Source organism: Lynx rufus, unplaced genomic scaffold (genome assembly GCF_022079265.1).
Source record: "Lynx rufus isolate CCGP_SWC_20201006 ecotype Redwood Valley unplaced genomic scaffold, mLynRuf1.p SCAF_4, whole genome shotgun sequence".
Classification (NCBI taxonomy): domain Eukaryota; kingdom Metazoa; phylum Chordata; class Mammalia; order Carnivora; family Felidae; genus Lynx; species Lynx rufus.
In genome coordinates this window covers 162,559,809-162,584,471 of record NW_025814856.1, presented here as the reverse complement: position 1 = coordinate 162,584,471, position 24,663 = coordinate 162,559,809, and the positions used below count along the sequence as shown (strand labels likewise).

Here is a 24,663-nt window from a genome sequence, read left to right as displayed (position 1 = left end):
GAATGTCTTTCTGCCCTACAAAATTGAGAGAACCATCAGATTGATAGGAATTCAATAAAAATTTTTAAATTAAAATTGTCTAAATGATAAAGCCTGTAAGTAGCCAGCTTTCTTTCTTCCTAACGTAATCTGTACACACAGAAAAATTCTCCTGGACTACAGTCCCCTCCCCTCCCCAATTTGTCTTCTTTAATTCTTTAGGCATACTGATCCTCACATGTGGAAGAAATCTCAAACCACAGGTCTGGCATACAAAAATTATTATGTTTTTTTTTACAAAAATTATTTTAACCTAATTTTCTTCTTTTCAGTTGTCAAGAGGGAAAACTTGGACCATATTTAGATATATGTAAGCCACTAGATTGCCTACCTGGTATTGCACCTTTGCTGAAAATCACAAGAGCAATAAACAACATGAGACAAAGTTTGGACAAGCAACTGATGGTCTGTTCACAGATGAAACCGTAGAGAGCAGCTTCCAGAACTCTTAGGTCTGGATTACCTTTACTGCATATTCATCCCCGCTCCCCAGCTCAATATATGTTTTAACCCAGGGGGAAAAAATGCAAACTTTTATTTGCTCATACACACACAAAAAAACTGAGAAGCCCACGAACAAAGAGCAGACTCAAGAGCCACTTTCCCTTCTTTTCCCATTAACAGAACTGGCTCAGTCCCCTCTGCTGCTTCGACCTCAACCCTCCTCTTATCGGGCTGGTTTTAGGAACTGCCCTTCTCCCTGGAGCTCCTCTGAGGACACGTGTTCTTCCTGCCAAGCTCAGCTGAGGGACCCGGAGCCCCGCCCCGCCCCACATTCCCAGGTTCCACCCCGCCCAGCGCGCCGACGGCCAATCGCGCCCCAATGCGCAGCCCGGCCCCGCCCCCCTGGCCCTGGCCCGCCGCCTTTGTTCTCCCTCACTCCCTCTCTCAGCCTGTGCGCTCCCGGCAAACCGAGTGGCAGCCGCTGATTGGTGGCTGCAGCGCAGCCAATCAGAAGGGGGCACCTCACGTTAGGGCTCGGAGCTTTAAACGCGCGAGCCGCGGGGCGCGCGGAGGAGGACGGGGAGGAGGGCCGGGGAGGAGGGCGGCGCCGCGGTGCATCGACGCGCAGCGAGGCGCACGCGGCCCGTGCCTCCAGTCCGCTTGGGATTGGCCGGGCGGTGGGTTCCCCGCCTCCAGCCGAGCGCCGGCGAGGACTTCCTGGGGGGGTTTCTCGCTTTCCCTCCGGTTTCGCTCGCGAGGCGAGGGCCCGAGGTCCGGGAGTGCCCAGGGACCGAAGGCGTGGGGAGGCCGCGCTGCGCACTGCCACGATGAGGCCCCGGAAAGCCTGCCTGCTGGTGCTGCTCCTGGCGCTGGCGCAGCTACTGGCGGTGGCGAGCGCCGGGGGGCCGGACGAAGGTGAGCGGCCAGCGGTGGGCCGCGCCTGATGGGCCGCAGGGGCCCACGGGTGAGATCCGGGGTGGGTGCGACCCTGGACCGGTGGGTTCCGTGCGGAGCCCCTCCGCTACTGGCGGCAACTTGCTGGAGTTTGAGGGCAGTAGCGGTGGGCGGGATCGCTTAGGAGATCCCGGGTGAGGACGGCGGCGGAGGCCTCTTAGCAAGCCCCTGCCTACCAGGTTTGGGACGCGGAGAGGGTATCAGGTGCCTTTTCTGCAACTGGCTCCTTCACCCAGATTCTAATCCGTTTTTACTCGTGTTCAGATTGACTGCTCGCTCTTGGCAAGGGTGCTGGTTAAAATTTCCAGGCGAGCACGCCCAGGGAGCGGGAAGGCAGAGGGAGCCACTGTTTGCAAAACAGGTCTTGGCGAAGGGGCGAGAGTGGGAGCTCTCCCGGGCAGCGGCGGGCCGCAGGCATCTTACTTTTTAAAAATGCGGTTTGTAGATTTGGGAAGAAATAGCACCTGGGTTTTGGTTTGAGGGAGAAAGGGACGGCTTGGTTTGCATTTGTTAGAAACCAGAGGTTCCATTTTCTCTGCGCCTGTTTATTCAACACCTACTATGTGCCAGTCACCGAGCAGGCTTCTGGGAGTATAGGATGAGCGTGGCCATGGCCCATAGAGCCCCCGCTCTAGTACGAACATTAGACAGCTACTAGCCATCGTTGCCACATTTTTCTTTGAAACCAGCTCGCTGCAAACAAATGGTATGAGAAAACGTCCATAATTAGAAAGCAGTAGTAGTCAAGAAAAGAATACTGTTCCTAGAGAACAGGCATCCCATTCCTGGTCTTAACTTTCTTCCTCTCTGGCCTTTCTCCTGATGACCTTTTTTTTTTTTTTTTTTTCCCTAGCCAGTTTGTTCCAGTATAAATAACCCCCCTTTTCTAATAGTAGTGCGTAGGGGGAAGTGTGTGAACTTTATACCCTTTCAAACAGATTGAGTAACTTCTGTGTGGGTCACTGATTCAAGCCTTTGGCAAAACAGAAAAGGAAGTAAAATTCGGCACTTGGTGGAAAAAGCACCTGCCGAAAGGAACCAGATAACGGTGTGTCTTGGGGCCTTTATTCAAATCATCTGATGCTTATTTGAATACAGAAACCCAAAATATACCAAAGCAGATTGCAGGGGTGTGCCCTGGAATCTGCATTTTAAACTTCTTCATTGATTTCATATGCACATTAAACTTTGGGAGGCACCTCAAAGTTTGAGGACTAGTGAGGATGGAGAGTAGCTTTTGGAACGCAGCTAAAAAGCAAAATAATTTTGTCTTGATTTTGATCCAGTGACTCTTTTGGGGGCAGTTCTCAAGAGGCCTGAGAGAGTGGCAGACTTGGGTGGACCCCAAGGGTTATTAGGACCAGCAAGTGTATCATTTGGGTGACAGGTCACTAATCCCATGAAGGCCCTGGGAAGCAGTTGCCCCTGGGGTGATCCCAGGAATCTCTGGAGTTGTCATGGTCATGGTGGGTCTTGCAGGGCATGTGCTTTTGAGGTGGGGGTGTGTTGGGGAGGGGCTTCTAGTCCCTACCTTGACCCTCTCCCATCCCTGAGGGAGGGGTTCCCTGCCCCTTCACTTTCATAGGTAACTTGTCCTGCGGATTTATTTTGGCGCCACATTTCCCTCCACCCTAGATGTTCCCAGTCTTTAGGTTTTGATTTTGTTTTGCCTCTTACATGTTAGATTCAGACAGCACAGTGGTGTCTGGGATCCAGAAGACACTCCTCCCCCTCCCCCATCCCGAGAATATGGCTACCAAATAGAACTTAAGCTCCGGTGGTATAAGCCTTAGGTTGTGGGACTTTCTGTGTCTCAGATTAGAAATCAATGGTACTTTTCACATCTTTACATCCAGCTAAAAATAGTGAAGGAGAATACTTTGATGCAGGTGGTTGTCTTTTTTATCTGGGATTGGTTTAGATTTAAAAGTGAAGTGGAAATTCACTTGGGTGCAGTGCGAAAGAACTGCTCAGCCCCTCTCTCTTCATTCCTGAGAAGTAATTACCACCTGATTCCGCCTAAAACTTTCGGCGTATTGCAAAGAAAATCTGCTGTGACAGTACACCAGAGCAGTTGAGTGGTCACGATTCTCCATCCACTGAGTAGTTTTGTGATCCTTGGGCACGTGACTAATACTCTGTGTGCCTTCGTTTCTTTATTTGTAAAGTGCATGTAATGTTTCCCTCCGGGGGTGAGAGAATGTGTTTAAAAGGCTCAGCACAGTGCTTGGCACCTAATAAATATCACCTCTAATGATCTGTCTGATAACAAATTTCTTTTTTTCCTTGTTTAATGCAAACTTCATGGTTTTTACCTGATGGTAGTTTATCTACCTGTTCTAGGCACTTCTCTGGTGGGGATTGAAGAGTGAGCAGCTGGGGAGGTAGAATGAGGACATCTTGAAAGGAGTTGCCTGTGTCCAGGCTGGGCAAGGCTCCGGTGTTGTCATCAGATAAACCTTGGAGTGGGCAGGGATGGTAGAGGCCTGGCTGGAGGAGGGGCCCCCACTTCTGCAGTGGTCTTACCATGTAGGCTAAGCATTGTGGAGGTGGTGTGAGGGGCTTCATTGGCCTCATGCTAAAGAGAATGGCATCCATCCAGAAGATTCTGGAAGGCTTTGGATTTTTTTTTTTTTTTTTCTGACTTTACTTTTATTTGCCTGTGCTTTGTGCAGAATTTACTCCCGGGCCATAAGTTTTTGTTTCTTCTGTTTCTTCTGGGATATCTTTTTCTTCTGTGCAACTTCCTCTCCTGGTGTAGGAGAAGTCTGCTCTTTTTCCGTGGGGCTCATCTCAATGTGGCAGGGAGAGCTCAGGTATGGGTCAGTCTGACCATGAGCCCTGTAAGTTCTTTGCCACATCTTGGGGGCTCTGTTCACCTGGATGTGCTCAATGACCAGACAATCTACATCTAAACCCTTGAGTTCAGCATTAGTCTCTGCCTTTTTAAGCATGTGCAGTAGAAATTCAACACTCTTCTTGGGCCACCGACCCTGTGTCCAGCCCCACTGTTTGGCCTGGGCACACCTACCAACCCCACCATTGTAGTGTGGGAATGGCACACATTGCTTCTGCAAAGTGACATGTTTCACATACTTGGTGGCTTTTCGGATATGCATGCCCTTGATGGCCTGGGCAGTTTCCCGTGTATTCTTAAAGTGAACACGAAGATTTGAACCTCTTGATTTGCATGACTTTGTCGGGTTTTCCGGGTCAAGTGAGTAGTGAACCATTTCAGAGATCATCTGAGGCCACTTACGCAAAGAGGTGGATGTATTTTCTATCCTAGAATGTCCCAGTCTTAAAAGTGAAGCCCAGTGAAAAAACAGCCTGCCCATTAAAATATGGGATATTTTGGGGGCGCCTGGGTGGCTCAGTCAGTTAAGCATCCAACTTCAGCTCAGGTCCCGATCTCACGGTTCGTGGGTTTGAGCCCCATATAATGCTCTGTGCTGACAGCTCAGAGCCTGGAGCCTGCTTCGGATTGGTGTCTCCCTCTCTCTCTACCCCTCCTGTCCTCACGCTCTGTGTGTGTGTATGTGTCTCCCTCCCTCTCTCTCAAATATAAATATTAAAAAAAATTTTTTTTAAATGTGGGGTGTTTTCCTTGCAGGAGTGGGTGGGTTCCTAGTACGTAGGAATATAGAGCCATTGCCTGCTCAGATTGTAGTGGGTCCAGTCCTGGGGTTATCTGCAAGCTGGGAAGGGATGGAAAGGTAGGGGCATGACTTCATGCATTTGAGAGTCTTTAATTACGTAGGGAATGCCCTGTCGTTTTGTTTGTTGTCATTTAAACCAAAAAACACTTTTTTTTTCAAGTATCAAGAAATGAGTTCACTTTAAGATTTTTTTTTTTTTTTAAGTTTATTTATTTTGAGAGAGAGCATGTGAGTGAGCATGAGCAGGGGAGGGGCAGAGAGAGAGAGAGAGAGAATCCCAAGCAGGCTACACACTGTCAGCGTGGATTCTGCAAGGATTCCATTTCGGGGCTCAAACTCATGAACAGTGAGATCGTGACCTGAGCCGAAACCAAAAGTCAGATGCTTAATTGACTCAGCTAGCAGGCACCCCGAAATGAGTTCACTCTTAAGGAACTCTGTCCCGTGGTAGCTCAGGGACACCCACTTAATCAAGAGAGCCCTGAAACTCACTAGTTGTGCTCACAGACCCGATCAGGCTGAGCGTAGGTGAGAAGGCATCTTTGTTTTTTCTTTTTTGTAAAATTCACCTTATCTCCATGCTCTGAGCGGATCGCCAAGTGCTTCCTCCTCCCCCGCTGTATTTCCTAGCTTAAAGCGCAGATTAAGTTTCCCGGTGCTTTCTTTCCAGCCGGCCTCCAGTCTTTTCCATTTGCTTGCAAGTTAATCTGATTCTCGAATGTGCAGGGCATTCAGGCAGTGAGCGTGGGTCTGCATGGCCCACAGGCCCTTCCTCACTGCTGTCAGCAGGCTGTCCGGCCCACGCGAGCCTCTGGAGGCAGGGCGTGGGGTGCCTCGTAGCCCCGACTTGGAGCAGAGAACCTGCAGAACATTCCCGCGTCAAGCCCTCAAGTGCGCAGCCGTTACACAGGTCATCGTGGGTAGGACTTTAAAGCAAAGGGTGGGCAGATTGACCTTCTGGAGAGCCAACGGAGCTGCTGTCCCACAGGCCATAACAGGAAAGCTCAGCACTGAGTTCTTGCCTTGCGGGCTTGGGGTGGGCGGTATTTCCGGAAGAACCTGGGGGAGCCCTTGCCAGCCGGTTTTAAACTCAGGTTCCCAAGAGCCTTAGGTTCTCAGATTGACAGAAGACCTGGGTGTATGGTGTTGCCTGCCAGTGACCAGGGGAGGGGATTCGGTTTAGGCTGCCAGCCTAAGAGGTGGAGACGGGGCCCGAGCCCGCTTTGTCTTCCCCCAGGTCCTGCCTTCCTCCACATCCAGGAAGCCTGGTGATGGTGCTGGGGGCCCGGGGCCTCTGCAGGCCCGTCCTCTGCAGCTCCTGCTGCGGAGGAGGGAGGCCAGGGAAAGAGCACACATCAGACGGCGATGGCCCTGGGGGCAGGGTTGGGGGGCACCAGTCCCAGGAAAGGAGAGTCTGCTCGGTTCGTACTTGTCAAATCGGTGGCTTTTCTTTTGGGATTTTAGAGGCCATTCTTCCTCCCCCCACAAAGGAGGAAATCTTACACCGTAAGCTGGAGAGAGACGTGGAAGTCAGGAAAAAGCAGCAGGATGCGTGAAGGGACGCGGTTGAGGGTTGAGGGTTTTTTATAATTAGTTTGCCGATTGGTAGATTTTCACGGAAACGGGCAAAGCTGCCAGGCCACCCGGACCCATCCCCTGGCTCGTCCCGGCAGCCGCGGAGCCAGCCCTGGACTAGTCAGGGGCAGGGCTGAGCCGGGGCGAGTCCCGGAGGTTCCAGAATCCCGAGGCTGACTTCACCCTCAGCCCCAAACACAGAACCGCCGGGGCTGCTCTGTCTCCCAGGGAGCCCCTCCGGAAGGAAGAACGGGCCCCTGGCCATGACCTGGCTCCGGGGTTGCTGCCGTTCTGGTACTTGCTGCACCTCTGTCTGCCGATGCGACAGCAGCCGGGGATCCTGGTTAACAACAGCTCATGGTGCCCTGTACGTGTAGTTTGGTGGAAGATTCCTGTATCCCTGGGTAGTGAGCTAAACTCCCAGATTCTCGTGTTCTGGGAAGAGAGCTTTGCTTCCGGGCAAGGCATCCCATGAAGGTGTGGTTTGTTGTGTATTTTTGACGCGTGTTGACCCTGTAAATCTTCACAATTCTTCATGGGAGAGCTCCCACCCTGTAGATCACTGGGGTTAGTTAGAGAACTGGAATTGGTCAGTAGTCCATCCTCCAGAGCGAAAAGCGTGGTGCTGTCTGGGGGGGCCCGGCACCTGTTTGTTACGGGAGATTGAGTGAGGCCCTACTTGTGGGAAGCGTAGTCAGTGAGGAAGAAGATGTTGAAAGTTGGCCTTGCCCCGGAGCACAAACATGGGGTAACCAGAGGATGAGGTGCCCTAAAAAGTAAAGCGTGGGATGTGGATAAAGGAGCTTTGCTACAGGGGCGAGGCCTGGAAAGCCCGCAGAGGGGTGGTGCTGAGGAGCGGATCAGATCCCAGTGCAGGGGGAGGCGCTGACGGTGAGGGTTCCCCCAGGCTGGGCAGGGGGCACGTGGAGCTAGGCTGCAGGGCTGCGGGGCTGCGTCTGCACAGGCGCCTCGTCCTGCCCTCAAGCCCCGCTGGGGCGTTGAGGCTTTAAATTCTAGACCTGTGGTTTTCAAACCCTTTAACCGGGACCTCCCTTGAAGTGAAATCCTAAGTGGCTCCCCAGTGTACAGACTGGGAGCGGAATTCTGTGGAACGCGGTCCTTAGCAGTTCAGAATGTGAACGTGTCCTCTGATAGCCACGGCCGGGGCGTGGGCACGTGTAACAAGCTGTGCCGCCGCGGAGACCCGCGTTGGCGACAGACACGTCCCTTGTTACAGGTTCTACCCTGAATTTCTGGGGTGGGGGAGGCCTGATGTCACCACCCCGGCTCGTGGTGGTCCTCGGGGGCCACTCAGGACTCATGCCACACTTTGAGGGCTTGGGGTCTTAGGAAAGTTTTTAAGGAGGAGAGTCCCCAGGCTCCCAACATTGTGGGTATTTTCTGCTCAGATTCTTCTAATAAGGAAGATGCCATTGAGGATGAAGAGGAGGAGGAGGACGACGACGACGACGAGGAGGAAGACGACTTGGAAGTGAAGGAAGAAAATGGGGTCCTGATCCTGAACGACGCAAACTTTGATAACTTTGTGGCTGACAAAGACACGGTGCTGCTGGAGTTCTATGCTCCATGGTAAGGACCCTCCTCCTCCTCGCTCCGCCAGCCTGGACGAGGGCTTCCTCTGGGCTGTCATGCTTGGTGCCTCACGGGCATCCAGACCCCGGCAGGGTGGGAGTGTCCGGGTGCAGGAACGCCAGGGACCCCGCGTCCAGGGAGCCGGCCCTCGTGGAACGCGGTCCTTAGCAGTTCAGAATGTGAACATGACCTCTGATAGCCACGGCCGGGGCGTGGGCATGTTTAACAAGCTGTGCCGCCACGGAGACCTGCGTTGGCGACAGACACGTCCCTTGTTAGAGATTCTACCCTGACCTGTGTCAAGGCCACCCCACCTCCCTGCTCCCACCACGTGCTGCCCGAGTGCAAGCCTGGCCCACGGTGGTTTCTGGTGTGGAAGGGCGCACAGTCCCCGGGCCCCACTCGTTCTGTCCTGCCTCTCCCCCCACACCCCACACTGTGTGCAGTGTTACAGCTCTGTGTCCCTTCCTCCTCCCCTCTCCTGCTGGCCTCTGTTCCTTCTTGTCGTCCTCTTTCCTCTGCCCTCCTTGGTTCACTTTTGAGACAAGATAGTTAAGATATACTCACGTGGTTGGTCCTGCGTTTGATGTTCAAGTGAGAGGTGTTCCGTACAAGGTAACTAAGTAGTCCTTACAACAGGTTCGTGAGGTCATATTATTACTAACAGCAATAATAGATCACCACTTCTCACTTTTTGCTTGTGACTCCAAATAGCTTTTTAAGGAGTTAATTGTTATTATTTTTTTGAAGTGAACGTAACCTCAGGATTTTGTTGTCTTCATAACGTAACAAAAGAAGCAGCTTAGAACTGGGTCACTTGGCCCTTTCTCTTATCTCCTCCCAGTTCAAAATGCTTGTGTCTCTTAATAGCTGGCATTCTCTTAGATCTGCATTTGGGCTCAACACATTCAGGCCTCAGCACAATCCTCTTTGTAGTTTTAGCCTTTTTTCTGGAAAATCAGCTGTGTGTGCCCACCATAGCCACTCTGCTTCCTGTCATAATGTCGCTTTCCCCGGGTGTAAGGAGAATCTTTGCCTTCTTGTACCATGTCACTTTGTGGGGTTGGCGCTTGCCACACGTCTTGCGGAAAGTCCGGCGGGTTTTAGGAACGTTCACCATGGCTGCAAGAATGCTAGCGGCACAGAAAGCTAATTTATTTTTTTAAAGGCCCTGTGTCCAACATGGGGCTTGAACTCCTAACCTCAAGATCAAGAGTCACACGCTCCACTGACTGAGCCAGCCAGGTGCCCTCCAGACAGCTTTCTATGTGGATTATGGCAATCAGTATGTACCATATTGAACATTAAAACAGAGAAATTTCGATACTAATTCATCTTTAATGATAACCCTTACGTGTTAACATCACTATGCGGATGTTGTGATCTGTCATGTAGCCTCTGGAAAACTCCACCGTGTGCTCTGAGGGAATGCACGAAGACAACCAGAAGGGTCTTTGGTAAAGAGTTGGTTTTTTTTTTTTTAATGTTTTTATGTATTTTTGAGACAGAGAGAGAGCATGAACAGGGGAGGGGCAGAGAGAGAGAGAGACACAGAATCCGAAGCAGACTCCCGGCTCCGAGCCGTCAGCACAGAGCCCGATGCAGGGCTCGAACTCACGGACCGTGAGATCATGACCTGAGCTGAAGTCTGATGCTTAACCGACTGAGCCACCCAGGCGCCCCTGGTAAAGAGTTTTTAACCTCATAGACCCCTCACAAGAGGTCCCTTGATGGACTTTGAGAAGCTTACAGGTGAAAGCACTGGGGTTTGGAGGTGTTGGGAGTGTGTGTCCAGCCCGGAGCGGGAACTCTGGCCTACGTCTGTCCGACTCCAGCCGCCGTGGCTTCCTCGTTGTGTTACCTTGTGTCTGTCTCTCTTGACTGCGATCATTCTGGTCCCGGTGCCCCGGCGTTTGTGTGCATTGCTGGGTATAAGTCTCCGTGGGTACAGCTAACCTGCTTCTCCTTCCCTAAATCTCTTTCTCAGGTGTGGACATTGCAAGCAGTTTGCTCCAGAATATGAAAAAATCGCCAATGCCTTGAAGGAGAACGACCCTCCCATTCCTGTGGCCAAGATTGACGCGACCTCGGAGTCGGCGCTGGCCAGCAGGTTTGGCGTGAGCGGCTACCCCACCATCAAGGTCCTTAAGAAGGGGCAGGCTGTGGACTACGAGGGCTCCCGGACCCAGGAAGGTGAGTGGAGCCTGAGCTGCAGGGGGAGGCGAGGCCGGGACTGTCTTCCCACAGGAAAGCTGAGAGAGGGGGAGTTTGGGTAATAGAGAGGAAGACCAGTTGTGTGGGCTGGGAGCGGTCCCTGCTGGAATGTTCCAGGTAACTGAGATCAAAATAAACTTGTCCTAGGGTGGCAGGGGTCTCTTCCCGTTTCAGACCATGAAACTCCAGACCTGGAGGCCGTGTGTCACTTGCTGCCCGAGGCCAGGTTCTCGGCGGCGCTGTAGAGCTCCCGTCCGACTCAGCTGGTGGGCTCCCGCAGCCCGTGCTGAGCCCCATCCCCAGCCTTCCAGTTCACTGCGCTTCAGGTCAGGCGCGATGATGTGCATTCCTTATAGGCTCCCCGGGCTTACTGAGGCTGTGGGTCCAGAACCCCATATTAGGAACTACAGGCACTGGGAGCCAGGTGGTTCTTCCAGAACCAAACCCGAGGGATCCCTGCCTGACTGACATTAGGCACAAGCTAAATTCTTTTTTTAACGAACGAACAAATCGAGTTGTGGTATCTTCACCGTATCTTTTTTTTTTTTTTTTTTTAATGGTTGTTTATTTCTGAGAGAGAGAGAGGGTCAGAGCGTGAGCAGGGGAGAGGGGCAGATAGAGGGGGAGACACAGAATCCAAAGCAGGCTCCAGGCTCCAGGCTCAAAGCTATCAGCACAGAACCTGATGCAGGGCTCGAACTCACAAACTGCAAGATCATGACCTGAGCGGAAGTTGGAGAACTAACCAACCGAGCCACCCAGGTGCCCCTCTTCACCATATCTCTTAATCACTAGAAAAAAAAAAATTATGTTACGTTTTCCTTTCCTGGTGTGGTGTGGCACTGACTAAGGTTTGGGTCTTACAGTCGTGACATAGCACCGGTCCCGGACAAGTGTCTTCTCCTTGCCAGGCCTCAGGTTCCTCGTCCGAGGAACGGGAGGTCACTTGGGTCTGATCTGAATTCTCTTTGAGCTGGTGTGAGGGTCAGTCCTGTGATCCTCTAAGCACTGGAGCCCATCGTAGGTGCACGAAGAAGACCTCACATCCATCAGTACTTACTTTCACGTTGTATCTGTCTGAGAACTTACCAGAAATACGTTTGCGTGGTTCAGAATTCAAGGAGGTAGATCAGGGATAGTCTTTCCACCCTGAGCCTGGCTATCTGGCTCCCTTCCAGGAAGGTGGCTAGTGTAACACGTTTCTCCTGTGTACCCGTAAGAACGTGTGTGTGTGTGTGTGTGTGTGTGTGTGTGTGTGTGATTTTCACACACTTGTCAGCATATCATGTGCACATTCATGTCTTATCTAACAAATAACATCTTACCCATGTCAGCACATAGAGGAGCTTCATGGAAGGACAGGCTGAAAGCTGTGTACTTCTCGTTTACAAGTAAACAGGCTTGGGGCACCTGGGTGGCTCAGTTGGTTAAGCGTCTGACTCTTGGTTTCAGCTCAGGTCATGATCTCCTGGTTCGTGAGTTTGAGCCCCGAGTTGGGCTCTGCTGACAGCGTGGGGCCTGCTTGGGATTTTCTCTCCCTCCCTCTGCTCTCCGCCCCGCCCCATGCGCACGCCCACACGTTTACTGTTTCAAAACAGATAAAGTAAAATCTTAAACAGGCTCATATATGTGGACATCTGGTCCCAACATTTGACCCCTAGCGGTGTGGCCAGTTTGGAATCTTGAGAGCAGTGTGGCCTCCAAGTGCGTTTTAGTACATGGGCCTCCCCGACGATGGTGGCGCGGGGGTTCACGCCGTGGACATGCCGTGCGTCTGCTGCTGCACTTACTTCCATCTGAAGGCTCCTGCTTTGCGGGAGTGGCCCTCAGATCCGGCGCCTTGGTGAGTGCAGAGCAAAAGAAAAAAAGAGGCATGTAAAGTGTGCCCGCACTGCTCCTACGAGCCACTTGGAAGGTGCCTCGTGAGAGTCCGTTCCGTGTCCCGCTCACGTCGCTGACTCCATCTCTGGGGAGCGGGGCCACGACCGGGCCTGTCTGTAACGCCTTCCGAGGTGACGCCGACGCGGCCCGGGCAGCAGGGGGAGGGGCTGCTCCTCCTCCTTTTCCTTGATTTTTGCGGACGTGTCGATGCGTGCCGGATGTAACATGACGAAAGGCACGTGGCTTTGTACCTGAGAAGGGGACGCCCTCGAGGCTACTCCGAGGCACGTGTGGTCAGACATTGGGAGACCCCCTCTGTTGGCCTGCGGTGAGCACCACAGTGGGGCAAGAACAGGGTCTCACTCGCCAGCTGGCGTTGGGCTGTCGGAGAAGTCACCAGGGGATGGAAAAAGGGCAGGAGGGGGTTTGGTGGAAACCGTGGACCTTCGACCCTGAACTGTGGCCTCAAACTGTGGAGCGGCGCTGGCGAGAGCTGCCGGTGGATTTGGGGAAATCAGACGTTTCCCGTTCTCCTCGAGGCCCTGCTACTTGTCTGTCGGCGCCTCCCCGCCTGCCTCTGCGGTGAGGTCTGCCCGTGCTCAGTCTTGTGTGGTTTCTTTCAGAAATTGTGGCCAAGGTCAAAGAGATCTCCCAGCCCAACTGGACGCCCCCACCAGAAGTCACACTTGTGCTGACCAAGGATAACTTCGATGAAGTGGTGAACGATGCAGACATCATTCTGGTGGAGTTCTATGCCCCCTGGTAAGATGCCGTGTGTCCCATGTTACTCGGGTACGATGAGCCCCGTCCCGCGTTCGGTTCCCCCATAGCCCCTGGGTAGAGGGCGTCAGAGACAGACGCCTGCGTGTGAGGCTGAACGGGGTCCTGCCACGGCCCTCCCCGCTCCGCCCGGCTGTGCGTGAAAGCTGAACTGACTGCTGAGTCCTCCAGAGAGCGGTGGTCTTCTCCCAGATGACAGGACGAGGTAGACACAGGCCTGTAGCACAGAGGAGAGTGGAGCCCGTGTGTGGGGCCGCGAGGCGGTCCATGTTCCCTCATGCGCCAGGCCTGCTCCTGCTGGGTCCATCTGTCATCACACGCCTGCCCTGCCCAGCGATGTGCCGAGGGCGTGTCCCTGAGGAAACACGCACGAAGGCGCTGGGACGGCCGTGGCTCTGGGGGGCAGTGTGAGGGGACACGGCTGTAGCAGGTGTGGAAATGCTGTTCACGGAAGTTCGTCCAGCTGTGATGAGGAGGACCGAGCGGAGCTGCCACCACGGTGGGTAGGGTGGTGGCAGCTGGTGGCCTCGGGCTGCCTCTTCCCGCCTTGCTGCCTCCTGAGGGGTTCGAACCATGGTTTTATCTGTCTTCGTCTCCACTCGTGGCTGTTTGTTCTGGAACAGATCTTCGAAGATGACCCTCAGCCTCGCTTCATGCTCCAGATGTGTCCCCTTCTCCAGTCGGAGCCTCCAGGGTCCCGCGGCCCTCCTGCCTTCTGCCTTCTCCATTCGCCCTTCCGTCCATCACAACCCTGGCCTCTCGATGCCACCGCGCCCCCTGCCCAACCCCCCGGCCTCAGGGCTTCAGCTTTTGTAGGAGAGAAACAGCAGAACCTGGCCGGGGGTGCCTGAGGAGCTCTTGTCTGGGGGCTGTGGCCCTAGCACGTGGGTTGGGATCGAAGCCCGCTCCCTGTCAGAGAACTGGAATCCCCAGCTCTGCAGAGGAAGTGGGCCAGTCCCTTAGAGTTGAGGAGGGGTGTGGCCTGCGTGACCCCAGCATATGCAGGTGACGTGGCCAGTTCTGGCCCCCAGATTGTAGGCGATGACAGAACTCATGAGAGCAGAAAGGATCAGAATGCGGGGGCACGGATCATTCAGGGGAGGGGACCCGGACGTGGGAAAGAAGATGCCAGAAAGAAAGGCAGTCAGAGAGTGGCTGGTGGAGGTGCTGTATGTGGTTCTTGTGCTTCCTGAGGAGAGCGCGGAGGTGTGGGCAGCCGGAGAAGACAGAGCAAAGCAAAGTGGACCGTCTTTAAGGGAGGTGTGAGCGTCGAGGCCAGGGGTCCAGGAGATGGTCAGCCTTCGCAGTTCACCTTGGCGCATTCATCACGGGGCAGCTAGCAGTTCTGGTTCTGGAGCAGGCTTGCTTTTTGTCAGGGTGTGCGGTGTAGACCAGAGTCAGGAATGTGACCGTGGGGCAGACGACAGTGACCCCAGGCTCTGGATTCTGCAGCAGAAGTCACTGCACTTGGTCTCACAGGGTGTGCACGTGCGGAGAGAAGACAGGGTGGTGGGAGGAGTAAGGAAGGCCTGGAGCACATGGAGAGCAGAGCGGCCGTGGCCCCTCTTGTGAGGTTTTCGGCACAAAGGGGACCTGGGAGGTGGTGCCGGTGCTGGAGGAGAGACGGCTGTGAGGTTACGTCCCACGCCGGGTTACGGATCCTAAGTTCTAGTTGCTGGGGGCTGGGCTCAGCTGCCCGTTGACTTCACAGGCTCAGTAAATGCTCAGAGAGCAGGTTCACCTGGTTTCTGACCCCACGGAGAACAGTTCCCCTTGTAGCTGCAGACAGTTCACTTGCTGTAGGGTGCAGCCCCGAGGCGTCCCGGGGACGCTGACAAGGCAGTGCTTTGCTCAGCTCACTACGCGGAGCCCGTGACTTGCAAGCTCTTTGCCCCCGTGTGAGCCGTCGGTTCTTGGTACGGAGTCCTCAGGCCCACCCTCTGCTGCCCTGCTGGGCGGCGTCCGCGAGGGTTGGTTACCGTTCCTCCTTGTGCTCTTGTTATGTGGTTATTTCGGTCTGTCCTCCCCTCACCCACCTTTGGCCAACTCAGGTCCGCTTCCTACCTGTCTCTCTCGTCCCAGATCAACTGTCACCTCCTATATGAAGCCATCCCTGACCTGTGTCCTTCCCTGTCCCGACTGCAATGGAGAAAAATCGTTGTTTTTCTTCGCCTTTCCCATGTCTTACCCGCCCCCCCCCCCCCGTTTGTGTGTGTGTGTTGTGTGCACCCTGTGTGAGTGGCACCTGTGATGTCACGCTGGCCTCTGGAGTGGCCCGGCTCCACACCCTCCCCGAGGAGATGTTCAGAGGTTTGCAGGGTCTAACGGAGCTGCTCGAGGGCCGGGCCTCTGTGTCTCGCTTGGATGGGAGGCTGTGTTCGTGCTGGAACAGGCTCCTGACAACGACCGCTTCTTACAGGTGTGGACACTGCAAGAAACTGGCCCCCGAGTACGAGAAGGCGGCCAAGGAGCTGAGCCAGCGTTCCCCCCCGATCCCCCTGGCCAAGGTCGACGCCACTGCCGAAACAGACCTGGCCAAGAGGTTCGACGTCTCTAGCTATCCCACCCTGAAAATCTTCCGCAAGGGAAAACCCTTTGATTACAACGGCCCACGGGAAAAATACGGTAGGCTTGCCTCCTGGTGTTCCCTCAGCGGGGAGGGGGGCATCCTGGGGGACGTAGGGGGGCGGGGAGAGCGGTGGGTGGAGCGCCTCGGAGCCCCTCGCCCCTCCTCAGGCGTGTGCTCGGCTCCCAGGGATCGTGGACTACATGATCGAGCAGTCGGGGCCGCCCTCCAAGGCGATCGTGGCTCTGAAGCAGGTGCAGGAGTTCCTGAAGGACGGGGACGATGTCATCATCATCGGGGTCTTTACAGCAGAGAGTGACCCGGCCTACCAGCAGTACCAGGAAGCCGGTAAGTAGTGGCTCTCTGGGCTGGATGAAGCGAACGTGCCCAGGCCGTCTGAGGTTGTCGGGGAGTCTGCTGCTCTTGTGTGACGCTCCTGGGGCGTCACTTGAGGGGATAGCTTGATGAAGGATTGCAAAGCATCTGTGGGAACAGACTTGCCTTTCTGGGGTTGGGGTTAGAGGTCAGTCCCTGTTGCCTTGAATACACACGGGTGATAGGATCGTGTACTGAGTGTGCCGTCTCCCTGGGCTCTGAGGAGGAGCAGGGCCACGGTCACGTTCATCCACGTTCGTTGTCTCCCTGTCTCTCCAGGCACCCTTTCCCAGTCCCTCTGCAAGGGCAGGGTCTTGACCAGAAAGTGAGGGTTTCTGACTCCGGCCTGGGTTCGAATCCTGGGTCTGCCATTATTAGCATAAGGACCACAGGTGGCGACTTGGTGTTTTCTACATCAGAGATTGTTACGTTAATTGAGCTGATGTGGACAAAGCACTAGCAAACGTGCCTGGTAATGCTAAGGTCCAGTGTTAGCGTTGAGAGGTGAACAGCGGTCAGAGGTGGCGTTCTGTGGGGCACGTCGCACTCGCCCCATCCTGAGACCCACTGTCAGGCTCCTGCCTGGTGGCAGGCGTACTTGCCCTCCTGGATGACTCTGGGTCAGGAGTGGAAGATGTTTTCTTTCAGCAGCCCTGAGGATGCTCTCCGGCCTTGTTGCGTCCTTTCTGATGCCCTAGTACCCCACTCACTCCAAACACGGCTTGGTTTTCTGCTTTAGCGTAGCGGCTGCAACTTTTCAATGCACCGGTTGCCACTTAGCGCTAATTTCTGTGCTGCACGAGAACGATCGTGTGTCCATCAAGTGCAGATGCACGTGGTAAAACCGACAGTAGAGGTAAATCCCATTTCCGTGTCCAACGCGGGAGCCAAGGTGCTTCATCAGTCTTAACTAATGAAGTAACCGTGTCACCTGCTGGGAACTAGCCAGGAAGAAACACGCCGAGGGAAGCCCCAGCCTACCCAGGGGTTACAGGGTAGACTTCCGTGTTTCTGTTGAGGAGGGGCTGAGGCCCGGGGAGGCCTAAAGTCACGTAATGAGCAGGTCTCAGAATTAGAATTTGAATCTAAGTCTGGCTGATTTTGAAAGCCGTCCCCCACCTCCCCAGAACGTATGTTTCCTATAACCAGTCGCCCTCCAGGATGGGGGGACCCATTGGAGGTCTTACCCAGTGCTTGGACCACAGACTCCGCTCAGGATGGGTCTGGATGCCTCCGTGAGGACAGCGTGGAGAAGTGACGTGCGTTCCCCCCCGGGGGATTCAGGGCACGGATGGAGAAACTGGCCTGCGGGCCAGATCCGGCCCCTGCCTGGTCTCCTTAGTCTTTCAGGGCCACGGCCACGCTTTATTACATGCTGTTTAACTGCTCTCTCACTGCAGTGCAAAGTTGAGTGCTTAGGAGAGTATGGCCTACAGAGCCAAAGATCTTGTCTGGTCCTTTCCGGAAGGTTTGCCAACCCTCGTTCTGGAGTATTCTCAGGCTGGGGGGGTTTCATGTTGAGAGTCTGACAAGATCTAAGTGAAAGTGTGTATAGCAAAAGGCCTGCAGCCTGCAAACAGGCCAGCCACCAGTCCAAGGGGGAGAGGCCAGCCCACTCGCAGGGGCTGCATGTGAAAAGCCGCTTTGTGGGTATAACAGAGTGTGACGCTCCCCTGTTCACACGGACTGTCTGGGGGTTTAATGTGTTTCTCAGCATTGGAGACAGTAGCTCCTGACCAGTTAGCTCTGAGCTGTTCCGTGAACGGTTATCTTTTTTTTTTTAAGCCAATTCTGATATAGAGGCTCTAAGGCAATACACCTGTACCAAGTTTTAAAATCCAAACTTCAAGTGTTCATACTCTAGGTATCGTCCACACAGAATTCACGGTGGGAATCATGGTCTTTGCAGGGCAACAGCTTTAAGAGTCATGAGTTAAGCCTAGATCTGTCAGGCAGTTTAATAAACTGTGTACTTACCATTCTGTTACTTCCTCAGCCAACAACCTAAGAGAAGATTACAAATTCCACCACACTTTCAGCACTGAAATAGCAAAGTTCTTGAAAGTCTCCTCTGGGAAGTTGGTTGTAATGCAGCCTGAGAAATTCCAGTCCAAATTCGAGCCCAGGAGCTACGTGATGGAGATCCAGGTGCGTGAGGGCTCAGCGGCCACCGCAGCCCCAGGCTGCCTTTTTTTTTTTTTTTTTTAAGTATTTATTTAAATTCCAGTTAGCCTACAACATAATACTGGTTTCAGGCATGTGGAACCGATCACTGTGTTGTACACCCAGGCTCCTCATCGGCCTCAGGCTGCTGGTTGAGCCAACGCTGGGGTTCTGAGCCTGGAGCCTTTCCAGGCCCCCGTGTCCCAACCCCCATGGTAAAGGTGCCGCTTCCTGGGAGGCTGAAGACGTGAGCGCAGGCAGCAGGGTGGTCGGTGGTTTATTGGGGGGCCTGGGGGCCTCACACCCCTGCCAGCATTGCTCCCTCTCTTCATGCTCCTGCAGCCCAGCGCCAGCTTCCCTGGGCGCCCAGCCACTGCGGGCCTGGCCTGCATGTCCAGCGTTGCTCTGGGCCAGGACGTGCTCCTGTCTCTGACCTAGGCCCCCTTAGCCGAAGGGCAGGCGAGGCCCTGAGGGTACAGAGCGATGCAGGCCTCTCTCCACCGGATGGAGCCACGGAGTGCGGCACATGGGGTTGGCCTTGCTTTTCTTTCCGCTGGCCTACCCAGCCCCCCTCTTCCGAAACCGTGTGACACACTCCCTTGAGAAGGGCGTGAGGGGTTCCTGGCCCGGGGTGAGCCTGGATCCAGCTCCGTGTCCGGAATGCTTCACGGGTGCCCGGCGCTTATGTGAGCGGATCTTCAGATTCGGAAGAACCGTCGACGCCAAGGGTCCCAGAGCTCTCCTAGGGTAGACTGGGCTGCAGAGCAGTGAGCTCTGGCCCAGACTGCCACCACCGGTTAGGAACAGGCTGAGGGAAAGCTGCAAGTGCCCCCATTCCCCCGCCAGGGCTCTCCTGGGGCCTGGAGGATGTGGCGGCCCAGGCAGGGTGAGCACCGCAGGGAGCAGCCTCGTACCTTCTGATCCATTTTTGTGAACAGGGAGCATGTGGGGCCTTGGAGAGGCCACCTTGAATCTTTCTGATTCCCTGGGTCGTGAACACCATGGCTCCTCCTCAGAGTCTCACTCGTGGCCACATCTGCTCATCTGCTCAGGCTCAGGGCCCCTCTCTTCCCCTGGACATATGGGGGCTGCTCCCTCTCCTGTCCCTTCCGCCTCCTCTTCAGGCGACCCCAGGAATCAGGCACCGTTCCAGGTGGTGTGCATGTTCCCGGGAAAGGGGTCTGCAGCTTTCCATAGACAGCTTGAAGGGGTCCTTAACCCCCAAAAGGTTAAGGGCCACTTGGTCTAGTTTGTTATACGCATCGCTGCCTTTTACTCTTTACCTTAAATGGATCGGTGATGGGGCACTTAGGTGGCTCAGTCGGTTAAGTGTCCCGATTCTTGATTTCAGCTCAGGTCATGATCTCACGGTTCGTGAGTTCGAGCCCCGCATCGGGCTCCGTGCTGACAGCGCGGAGCCTGCTTGGGATTCTCTCTCTCCTTCTCTTTTAGCTCCTCCCCTGCTTGCTTGCTCTCAGAACAAATGAATAAACTTTAAAACAAATAAATAGATTGGCATTGCTTACATGCCACCTTTGTTGCCAGAATTATTTAAGACTGCTTTGTAAAAATTTACACGACACAGTGAAATGCAATTTTGTAAAAGGTGGATTTGGAAATCTGGGCAAAGGAAAGACCAAGGCAGGACAGGTACGGTGAAGCCAGGGTAAAGTCAGCGCAAGATGCATTGCCAGAAGAAAGTAGCTGTTTGTTCGCAGGATGTGAGGCCGGCTCTGCCCTTGAGTTCGGGCTCAGGCCTGTGGGTGGCACATGCCCAGCTGTAGAGCACGTGTGCCCTGGGGCCACTCTGCTTTACTCTTGAGGTCACCTTCCAGGTGATGTTCAGTCCAGCGGCTGTCCTGACCTGCCATCCTCTTTGCGCGCTTTTCCAGCACTTTCCCCCTGCTCCCTCCCCTCCCCTGGGACTTTGTACCCTGCTGGGTTCCTGCTGTTTCCTCCCCTGGAGCGCCTTCCCCCTCCCACCTGGCAATTCCTGCCATCCTTTAGTGCTACACAGGGCCACCTCCCTGACTGTCCCATCCTGACAGGACTGGGGCCCAGAGCCAAGAGTGTGGTGTTCCCCAACCACTTCCACCTGTGTGACCTGGGTGAGCAACTCAGCCTGGCCGTGCCTCAGTTCCTTCCTCTGTAATGTGTTTGTGAGGCTGGTGTCTGGAGGTTCTGACTCAGAGACTGTCTTACCATGAGTCAGGGGGCCCTGTGCGTCCCTTGGGGCAGTCGCCTGAGTTCCATGTCCCCAAGCCACTGCCGCTGTGCCCAGCTGGTCACAGGTGCTGCATAAATTGTCAGTCGGGTCCATCTCATCTGGAAAACACTGGGGAAGCCTCGTGAACCAGCTTTAAGAGCCACTGTTGTTGAGCCTGTCCAAGGACAGGTGCCTGGTACCAGACAGCTGAGCCCCGCACACCCCGCCTCCTGGCCCTGTCTCAGGAGGGGTGGCCTCAGGTGCAGCAGCCTCCGGCCGCGCAGCTCTGTCTGGCTCCGCGTTTCCCTGAGAGCTTGGCCGGGCTCTGGTGTAACCGGTAGTCATGGGTGTTGTTTCTCAAGGTAGGATTCGAAGCCCAGCATAGCTGCTCGGCAGGTGTGTGCCCCTGGGCCTCCCTCCCTTCACCTCTGTAAAATGCCCCCGGTGGGGCTGTAGTGAAGGTCACATGAGGGGAAGATAGATCGTTCCACTCTGTTCAACCGTGGGAACAGCCGTTGTCTGGAAGCCCGCCTTCCCGCAGCAGTTTCTTTTCCTTTCTTTAAAAAAAATTTTTTTAATAAGTTTTATTTGTTTATCTTGAGAGAGAGAGAGAGAGAAAGCGTGAGTTGGGGAGGGGCAGAGAGAGAGGGAGAGAATTCCTAGCAGATTCGCGCGATCAGCATTGAGCCTGACGCAGGGCTCACACCCACGAACCCTGAGATCATGACCTGAGCCGCAGTCAGATGCTTCACCGGCTGAGCCACCCAGGTGCCCCCTGCAGCTGTTTCTAATTGACACCGATGGCGAGCCCAGACCCAGAGGAAAGGTGACATGGTGTCTGCCGTAGCCTGAGAAGCTCACTTAGGGGTCAGTGGAGGAAAGGGGCCCTGAAAGACACCAGGGTCTTATTGGGTGTGCTCCCCCAGCAGCTCCCCTTCAGATGGCTCCTCTCCCATGCCCGTCCCTTCGGAGCTGTTATTCCCTAACAGTGGCAGCGGAAGGTGGGGTGAGATGAGCCCCGCCTCCGTGAAACTGCTCCTCACCTGCCCCCCCCCTTTTTTTTTCTTTTTTGCAGAGCACCACCGAGGGGTCAGCCATCAGGGACCACGTGTTGAAGCACACCTTGCCCCTGGTGGGCCATCGCAAGACCTCCAATGACGCCAAGCGGTACACGCAGCGCCCCCTGGTGGTCGTCTACTACAGCGTGGACTTCAGCTTTGATTACAGAGCTGGTGAGACCCCAGGGCCTGTCCAGCGGAGGGAGGCTCTTGGTGGGGGCTCTTGGCTCTCGCACTTAGGAATCCTGCGCCTAAGACCTTGCGGGTTCGCAAGGGTGTATTTTGTATTTGTGGTTCCAAGGCAATTTTCCTTCCTTGCTACATAGAGCTGTCCTTCTTCCTTCCTTTTTTAGTACGAGGGGAGCTTAGTATGGAGTCCAGAGATCTCTTAGAGATGGGGCGGCAGAGCTGGGACTAGACCAGCCCCTGATCCTTAGGCAGGCAGGGGTTGGTTTATGTCACTGGACACAGGCCACTTGGGCTCATTGGGCTTTTGAGCAAGGTCCACCTGCTCAGGGAGGACGCTTTTCAGAAATGCTTATCTCTCCAAGTGAGGCTTGAGCCTGGTCAGAGAGTCTGAGCCACAGAATCTTAAACTTGATCTCTACGGCTCAGCTCACAGTGCTCCATCCCATTTCAGCCACTCAGTTTTGGCGGAACAAGGTCCTGGAGGTGGCCAAGGACTTCCCCGAGTACACCTTCGCCGTGGCTGATGAGGATGACTTTGCCACGGAGGTGAAGGACCTGGGGCTCAGCGAGAGCGGCGAGGACGTCAACGCAGCCATCCTGGACGAGGGCGGGCGGAAGTTCGCCATGGAGCCCGACGAGTTTGACTCTGACACCCTCCGTGAGTTCGTCAGAGCTTTCAAAAAAGGTGAGCCTTGGCCTCGAGCTTCCCCATGGAGCCTGGGGGCGGGAGGGGTGGTTACCTGGTGCTCCAACACTGCATCCCCCGACTCCCTTCTGGTGAGCCTGGCCCTGCGTGTGCTCTCCTGTACCTGGGGGGTGGGAGAACGGACACAGACAGGCCCCATGCTCGCTTGCTTTTCTTTTTTGTAACAAAAGGCTGGTATCTGGGAAATTTTGAGAAGCCCTATTTTAAAAACGTTTAATGTGTAAAGCAGGCTTTTGGACCTGGAAGTAAGTTTTGTACACGTGGAAAACTTGCTCTGAGGCATCAGGGTATCTCTGTTGATCTGGGTGAGCACCTCGGCCCAGTTTTCTGGCGTGGGGCGGAGTCCTCTGCGGACCTCGTTCTGCCCTCTGCCAACGTTCCCTGTGCTGGTACCTGCAGGCCTTCCCCGCCCCGGCTGCCAGCTCTTCCCGGAGCCCCTTCGTACCAGGTGGCCCCCCTCCTGTGACCTCCTCACCGGACGGGGCCCAGCGTCCCATCGGGCCTGGGGTGTGACCATCGACAGGCTCTCTGGCCCTTACAGGAACTGGGAGAGTAGAAGGGGTGAGGAGGCTAGAGAGCTAAGGGGCCCGCTAGCGGAGGCGGGCTCCACCTGGCCTGGCACATTGGATTCGCCCGCCCTGCACTCGGGCTGGCCTCGCCACCTGGTCCTGTGAGGGCCGCCAGAGCCCAGGGCCTTTGCAGCACTCACGCGCTCCCCTGCTTGCTTTCCCGGGCAGGAAAACTAAAGCCGGTTGTCAAGTCCCAGCCGGTGCCCAAGAACAACAAGGGACCTGTCAAGGTCGTGGTGGGGAAGACGTTTGACTCCATCGTGATGGACCCCAAGAAGGACGTCCTCATCGAATTCTACGCGCCCTGGTGTGGGCACTGCAAGCAGCTGGAGCCCGAGTATACCGCCCTCGGCAAGAAGTACAAGGGCCACAAGAATCTGGTCATCGCCAAGATGGACGCCACCGCCAACGACATCCCCAACAACCGCTACAAAGTCGAGGGGTTCCCGACCATCTACTTTGCCCCCAGTGGGGACAAAAAGAACCCGATAAAGTTTGAGGATGGAAACCGAGATCTGGAACATTTGAGCAAGTTTGTAGAAGAACACGCCACAAAACTGAGCAGGACCAGGGAGGAGCTTTGAAGGCCTCGAGTGAGGTCTGTGGCGGGCGGGAGGGACCACACACTGTAGCCACCAGTGGCCGGTGGCCAGAGCCCCAGCGAGCTGTGCGGCTGGCGGGTTAGTGCGAGGGCAGTATCTCTTTTTGGTTTTTAATTTTTTTATACTCTGGTGTTTCACCTCATGCTCTGAATACTGAATAGATATGAATGACTCAGTAGATTAGCCCAGATTTTTACAGAGGATACGTCTATTTTTACCATTATTTGGGGTTTGATTTTTTTTTTTAACCTTCCATTTTCTTTAATATATTTCTTCAAAGCAGATAAGTTGAATCTCTTCTGTGTGAATGTTTTTTTCTTTTAATTTAAAATTTAAGAAAACAGTTTGCCAAATCACAATTTTTTTTTGTTTTGTTTTTTGTTTTTTTTGCCTTTTATTTTACCCTTGTCTGAGGAATTACTAGTTGAAGATCTGACGGTCCGTGTGCTTTCGTTTTCATTTCTTCCCGTACGGCACCAACAACTGTCACCAAGCCCCGTGCCGAGATGTCAGCCGCCCCGTCTCTGCGGGACTGGGCGTCATCGTGCCTTCTGCTTTCACGCCCAGGACTGTGGGGCGAGGAGGTCTCCGGGTCCCCTAGACCCTGGGAGTCAGCTTCCAGGGCTCCGCCTCGGGGTCGGGGGGACGGAGGCCGCCCGCCCAGCTGGTTAGGCCGGCCCCACCTCTCGGCGTCAGTACTGCCGGAGGAGAGGTGGCCTAGGGCACGGGTGATGGAAAAGATAGGGTAGGCAGTCATGATGGAATAAAGCAATTACTGAAAATTACCCGTCACCGTGTCAGAGAATGTCCGCTCGTCCTGGAGCCTGGGTTGAGCTGAGGATGGGGAGGGCTGGCCGTCCTGCAGGTGCCTGTTGCCACAGACCCCCCGAGCATTCGGGGAGTGGGGTGTCCTGGTGGAGGTGGGGGGGGCATCGGCGATCTAGCTCCCGGTTGTGTGGACGGCAGGGGTGGAGGCTGAGGAGACTGTCCCCAGCACTTCAGGGGCCCGGGAGGAGGGCGTGGTGCGGCCCCGACATGGGGGTCTGGGGGATTTGTGCGTGATGGGAGCCTCGTTGCAGCGGTTCCATTC

The 24,663-nt window shown here is 54.8% G+C and overlaps 2 protein-coding genes across 2 annotated transcripts; one reads left to right on the top strand and one right to left on the bottom strand.

The window, feature by feature from the left end:
* Positions 1-1,076: 1,076 nt before the first annotated feature.
* Positions 1,077-24,358, top strand: PDIA4 (protein disulfide isomerase family A member 4). The gene is made up of 10 exons (XM_047096139.1): positions 1,077-1,398; positions 8,081-8,261; positions 10,252-10,457; positions 12,983-13,121; positions 15,559-15,764; positions 15,895-16,053; positions 18,077-18,228; positions 21,525-21,681; positions 22,148-22,381; positions 23,140-24,358. Exons 1-10 carry the CDS (start codon positions 1,311-1,313, stop codon positions 23,553-23,555), a joined length of 1,938 nt encoding a protein of 645 aa, XP_046952095.1. The 5' UTR covers positions 1,077-1,310; the 3' UTR covers positions 23,556-24,358.
* LOC124524097 (60S ribosomal protein L17-like) lies at positions 4,116-4,840 on the bottom strand. Its single transcript, XM_047096140.1, has one exon. The coding sequence runs from the start codon at positions 4,773-4,775 to the stop codon at positions 4,116-4,118; it is 660 nt and encodes a 219-aa protein (XP_046952096.1). The 5' UTR covers positions 4,776-4,840.
* Positions 24,359-24,663: the final 305 nt, after the last annotated feature.

Excerpts from the sequence above, each read along its gene's own strand:
- PDIA4 (XM_047096139.1), top strand. The coding sequence starts at position 1,311 with ATGAGGCCCCGGAAAGCCTGCCTGCTGGTGCTGCTCCTGGCGCTGGCG. Across the intron at positions 15,765-15,894 it reads CGGCCCACGGGAAAAATACG|GGATCGTGGACTACATGATC; the intron begins GTAGGCTTGCCT and ends CTCGGCTCCCAG. Across the intron at positions 18,229-21,524 it reads GCTACGTGATGGAGATCCAG|AGCACCACCGAGGGGTCAGC; the intron begins GTGCGTGAGGGC and ends TCTTTTTTGCAG.
- LOC124524097 (XM_047096140.1), bottom strand. The coding sequence starts at position 4,775 with ATGGGCAGGCTGTTTTTTCACTGGGCTTCACTTTTAAGACTGGGACAT.